The sequence below is a fragment of the Hyla sarda genome, chromosome 5 (assembly GCF_029499605.1).
Source record: "Hyla sarda isolate aHylSar1 chromosome 5, aHylSar1.hap1, whole genome shotgun sequence".
Lineage (NCBI taxonomy): Eukaryota > Metazoa > Chordata > Amphibia > Anura > Hylidae > Hyla > Hyla sarda.
Genome location: NC_079193.1, coordinates 62,498,041 through 62,504,642, shown reverse-complemented (window position 1 = coordinate 62,504,642; position 6,602 = coordinate 62,498,041). Strand labels below are relative to the sequence as shown.

The 6,602-nt window shown below is 42.3% G+C and overlaps 1 protein-coding gene across 1 annotated transcript; it reads left to right on the top strand.

The window, feature by feature from the left end:
* Window positions 1-729: 729 nt before the first annotated feature.
* Window positions 730-5,938, top strand: HTR5A (5-hydroxytryptamine receptor 5A; the record flags this gene model as incomplete). Its single annotated transcript, XM_056518379.1, is given in 2 exon segments — window positions 730-1,686; window positions 4,269-5,938. Coding segments are annotated over 2 exon segments (1,050 nt in total). The 3' UTR covers window positions 4,602-5,938.
* Window positions 5,939-6,602: the final 664 nt, after the last annotated feature.

Genomic DNA, 6,602 nt, shown 5'->3' with positions numbered 1-6,602 from the left:
GTATAATGTCCCCCTGTATAATGCCCCCCCCTGTATAATGTTCCCCTGTATAATGTCCCCCTGTATAATGTCTCCCCTGTATAATGTCCCCCTGTATAATTCCCCCCCCCCTGTATAATTTCCCCCCTGTATAATGTCTCCCCTGTATAATGTCTCCCCTGTATAATTCCCCCCCCTGTATAATTTCCCCCCTGTATAATGTCCCCCTGTATAATTCCCCCCCCCCCCCCTGTATAATTTCCCCCCTGTATAATCTCTCCCCTGTATAATGTCTCCCCTGTATAATTCCCCCCCCCCCCTGTATAATTTCCCCCCTGTATAATGTCCCCCTGTATAATTCCCCCCCCCCCCTGTATAATTCCCCCCCCCCCTGTATAATGTCCCCCCTGTATAATGTCCCCCCGGGAGATGCTGACCGCAGTGCCTGGTCCTGTCCCCATCCCCTGGGTGATCCTCATTGATAATGACAAGGACTGGATGGCTGGGAGGAGGCTGACACTAACCTGACGTAGGAACAGCCTCTTCCTATATAAAGCTGAGCTCCATCCTCAGCCCACACTCTGGAGATACAGGGACATGCCTGCAGATGACGGAGCTGGTTGGTGGAGCAGCCCCTGGTTGGAGTCGGTAGGGCGCCCCCTCTATTGCTGTGTACTGACTGCACTCCGGCTGGGTGATCCTGCAGCAGCCCGGGCAGAGTTCAGCACCAGGGACAGCACCAGGGACAGCGCTGGCTGGATGGCTGCAGTGTGACCTGCCGGGAGCTCTGTGAGGGGGACAGGATGTCTGTGCTGGGGATGGGCATTGATCCTCTCCAAACTTCATGCCATGCTGTGCCCTCACTGCTTCTCCATAGCAACATGGATCTGCTTGGTATATTCCTGGTGTCTGGTCAGCTCCAATCTACAGGAACTGGATTTTGTTGTAAGGAAACCCTCCACTTCTGTTGTGTCTTGTAGGTAAGTTCTCATGCTACCACAAGTGAGGATGGAGTGGAACATCACTGTCACTACCAATGGGAGCTCAGGGTCAGAGAACTTCAGCAGGTACAGAATTTCTGTGTTCAGCGTCCTCATCTTAACTCTACTGGCTATGCTGGTTATTGCTACCTTCCTATGGAATGTGCTAGTTCTAGTGACCATACTGAGGGTCAGGACTTTCCATCGGGTTCCTCATAATTTGGTGGCCTCTATGGCGATATCGGATGTCATGGTGGCCGCTCTAGTGATGCCCCTTAGCCTGGTTCATGAACTGAATGACAGGCGTTGGAGGATGGGTAGAGTCCTGTGCCACATCTGGATCTCTTTCGATGTACTATGCTGTACAGCTAGCATCTGGAATGTGACAGCCATCGCCCTGGACAGGTACTGGTCCATCACAAGACATTTAGAATACACCTTGAAGACTAGAAAGAGGATATCTAATATCATGATCTTGCTCACATGGCTGCTGTCTGCAGTTATCTCACTGTCTCCTCTTTTTGGATGGGGAGAAACCTATTCAGAAACAATGCAAAAGTGTCAGGTGAGCCAAGAACCCTCCTATACGATCTTTTCCACCTTTGGAGCATTTTATCTTCCGCTTTGTGTGGTTCTCTTTGTGTACTGGAAAATCTACAAAGCTGCTAAATTCAGAATTGGATCAAAAAAGACTAATACAATTACCCCTATGCCAGAGGTGATCGAGGTGAGCCCATTATTCGCTCTCAGTATTCCATATTGTTAACCCTTTGCCTAGCAGAGGGATCTGATGATATTGTGTCTATTATAGAGTCTGGTCAACCTGAGATATTGATGCAGAGGCAGAATTGGATTTTCTATTCAGCTGTTCTTTAGTTCACAGTCTAAAAACCGATGGAATTAACCCACATTCTACTGAGTGACCAACTCTTTTCTGCTGCACTAACAGATGCCGCTTTGCTATATTTGCTGTATATACCCGTGAATACATTTGCAAGGTTCCTTATTCAAAACATTTTTTTTCTCTTTTTCTAATTAGAACCCGTCCTCATATAATTAAGTTTGCTGGTGCTATAGTTACAGCAAACCAAGTAAGGACCTTTGCAGACTTTGTCACGCCATTCATATCTTCAGACCCCCCCACCGAGTGCGTATTCCTGGAATGCCTGCCAGTAATGTGTACGGGAAAATTCTTCACTTTCTTTCTCTCAATGTAACGTCTCTCAATTACGCTGCTATTTATAGTTATAATGGGCACATGCATAAAGGTATCAGCATTCTTGGGAATATTGCTATGGTACCTGTACCTGCTACCTGTAGCAATAGTCATAAATGGAATTTTATTTTCACCACCGTTTTTACACCTCAAGTGTAGGGTGGGGATACGGTAGGGTAAACATATGTTCATCTTATGTATCATTTGTGAAAAATTCCTATAAGGGGTAAGGACAAGATGGGATAAACATTTTCCACATGCTGTATCCTATGTATCATATGTGACATATATCTATATGGGGTAGGGCAAGGTGGAGTAAATATGTCCCACATGCTGCATCCTATGTGACACATATCTATATGGGGTATGGCAAGGTGGAGTAAATATGTCCCACATGCTGCATCCTATGTATCATATGTGACATATATCTATATGGGGTAAGGCAAGGTGGAGTAAATATGTCCCACATGCTGCATCCTATGTGACATACAGTATATATATATATATATATATATATATATATATATATATATGGGGAGGGCAATGTGGAGTAAATATGTCCCACATGCTGCATCCTATGTGACACATATCTATATGGGGTATGGCAAGGTGGAGTAAATATGTCCCACATGCTGCATCCTATGTGACATATATCTATATGGGGTAAGGCAAGGTGGAGTAAATATGTCCCACATGCTGCATCCTATGTGACATATATCTATATGGGGTAAGGCAAGGTGGAGTAAATATGTCCCACATGCTGCATCCTATGTGACACATATCTATATGGGGGAGGGCAAGGTGGAGTAAATATGTCCCACATGCTGCATCCTATGTGACATATATCTATATGGGGTAAGGCAAGGTGGAGTAAATATGTCCCACATGCTGCATCCTATGTGACATATATCTATATGGGGGAGGGCAAGGTGGAGTAAATATGTCCCACATGCTGCATCCTATGTGACATACAGTATATCTATATGGGGTATGGCAGGGTGGAGTAAATATGTCCCACATGCTGCATCCTATGTGACATACAGTATATATATATATATATATATATATATATATATATATATATATATATATAGGGTAAGGCAAGGTGGAGTAAATATGTCCCACATGCTGCATCCTATGTGACACATATCTATATGGGGTATGGCAAGGTGGAGTAAATATGTCCCACATGCTGCATCCTATGTGACACATATCTATATGGGGTATGGCAAGGTGGAGTAAATATGTCCCACATGCTGCATCCTATGTGACATACAGTATATCTATATGGGGGAGGACAAGGTGGAGTAAATATATCCCACATGCTGCATCCTATGTGACATACAGTATATCTATATGGGGTAAGGCAGGGTGGAGTAAATATGTCCCACATGCTGCATCCTATGTGACATACAGTATATCTATATGGGGGAGGGCAAGGTGGAGTAAATATGTCCCACATGCTGCATCCTATGTGACATACAGTATATCTATATGGGGTATGGCAAGGTGGAGTAAATATGTCCCACATGCTGCATCCTATGTGACATACAGTATATCTATATGGGGTATATGGGGTATGTCAAGGTGGAGTAAATATGTCCCACATGCTGCATCCTATGTGACATACAGTATATCTATATGGGGTAAGGCAGGGTGGAGTAAATATGTCCCACATGCTGCATCCTATGTGACATACAGTATATCTATATGGGGTAAGGCAGGGTGGAGAAAATATGTCCCACATGCTGCATCCTATGTGACATACAGTATATCTATATGGGGTATATGGGGTATGTCAAGGTGGAGTAAATATGTCCCACATGCTGCATCCTATGTGACATATATCTATATGGGGTAAGGCAGGGTGGAGTAACTATGTCCCACATGCTGGATCCCATGTATCCTATGTGTCAGATATTTATATGCATTAAAAAGTGGTAAAAATGGTGTAATATCTCAATACAGTCATAAATTCACTAGCATGGCATGTGCCAATTGTATATAAACATGGGCATCACATACACCTGCATCAATCCATGCAAGCCAATGCCTTTGAGATCTGATCTTAATTCTGTTGTTGCCCCCGACAGGTTAAAGAAGCGTCTCACCAGCCCCAAATGGTCTTCACAGTTCGTCACGCCACAGTCACCTTCCAGACAGATGGAGACACATGGAGAGAACAGAAGGAGAAAAGGGCTGCACTTATGGTGGGCATTCTCATAGGGGTCTTTGTTCTTTGCTGGATCCCGTTCTTTATCACTGAACTGATTAACCCCTTGTGTTCCTGCGACATTCCTCCCATCTGGAAAAGTATATTTTTATGGCTGGGGTACTCGAATTCATTCTTCAACCCTTTGATCTATACAGCCTTTAACAAGAACTATAACAATGCATTCAGAAATCTCTTCTCCAGGCAGCGGTGACGCTTCTCTGTGGTGTGCTGGAATTTACTTGAGCAAGCATGTGTTAACCAACCATCGTGTCTTCATCCAAGAACCTCAGTATTACGACTACTGCCTGTTACTAGGAGGAACTGGAATGCCGGTGTACTTGTATGGATTACAAGAGGAGAATAAAGTCTTTTGGCAATAGATGAGACTATTATGGTGATAAGAATAAGATAAGAATGTGTCTGATCTGTTCCTGATTGTGTATAAAAAGCAATAGATCAGTCAATGGGTTTTCCTCCCACCTATAATAATCATTGTGGTTATTCCCGCTGTAGTCATGCAAGAGGATATGCAGCAGCTAGGTTACAGGATACAAGATCTATGACATTATGAGATATGTTACAAAGTATGAGTCCCTTACATCTTGACCTTAAATCTATAATAAAGATCTTGTGATGCCTCCTTGTTTGGATATTGCCAGACAAGCAGTAACACACCGCTCATTGAATTCGCCATTGGCCATGGTCTCCTGAGACTTAGATGTGAGGGTCAGAGAAGACCAATTAACTTACTACAGGTTCATTCCCAGGAGGATGATGAATTCTAAACGCATGGAGGCGATTTATCGATCAAATATCTATTTGGTTAGTTTTAAAGAAAAAGTAGTAAATATTTCATTTAGATACTTACACTTAAATTCAACAGAAATGAGCTCTTCTGATCTGCTTCCATATCAGATGAATTCTTGTCATAGACTCTTAATCAAGTATCCTTTTCCAGGAGGACATTTTCACAGGTTATAATTGAGGACTATAAAGCAGCTTATAGTTTATATACACATTACACAGGCTGGCTGTGTAATGGATTCAGCATTTGCAAAAACTTTTAGAATTAGCCAATTCAAAAACTAAACTCTAAAGCTTTGTGTCTATGGCGGAGCCATGCTCAGAAGATTGTATGAAAGGAGTTGTCCAGGATTACAAAAACACTGCTTTCCTGCACAAACAGCACCACTCTTGTCCACAGGATGAGTCTGGCAGTGCAGCTTTATTAAAATGAATAGGATAGAGCTACAGTCCTATGCATGACCTGTTGTACAGGAGTGGGGGTCCTAATCCTAGACAACCCCTTTAAGGCTGCGTCAAGATCCACACAGTGCCACTGTGTTGTGTTTGTCAAATCCAAGAGAGAGTGATGGGAATTGCATTGTATGAACCAGGACAGAGAATTACTGCAATGAAGAAGAAGGTTTATCAATCGCTTTTAATATTGCATTTTTTATTAATTTTTTTTTTTTTAAAATCAACAGTATTCCATTTTCGAGCTTCTAGCCGGATATGTATATTTCATTGTTTTGTAATTAAAAATGAAATGGGTTATTATTTTTGGCTGTCTGTGTTTATGGTGCTGGGAGTTAGAGATTCATCACATTAAGCTGTCTCTCGGTTAATCCTATATACAGCAGTCATTTCATATTGCTTGCAGCTAAATTCTTATAATCCTGTGCTTTTCCATAAGTCAAGTAGAGTGACTATACCAGTAATATTTCTTAAAAGGAACTCAGAAACGTATATTGCCTATTTAATTCAGTGGGTATTACTAATTTCCACTTCAAATATGTCCATCTAACCCTAAATAATGAACTTGACCTCTTTCATATAACTCATTTGTGGTCTACCTACAAATATTGCTCTTGGAAACTACCATTTTGGATAGGAAGCAATAGGCACTGAACAGCCCCATACAGTCATTTCTCATGTCACCATATCACAATATTGGCTGCCATTGTTTCTGTAATAACACGTGCAGTAGCTTTTTTTTTACTGCCAATCACTACAAGCCCATCCAGCTCCCCTTTAGTGGTCTCTCTATTCTTACCTCAGCCAAGCAATCTGCAGTGACGCACATTATTGCCTATTTTTAGCCATCGGTTTGCTATGAAGTGATACAGGATTCATATCCGCAACTTACTTAGTTGTTGAGGGGGTCTTTTGTCATTTATTTGGTTTATATACAGATAAAAGGGTTACCCCT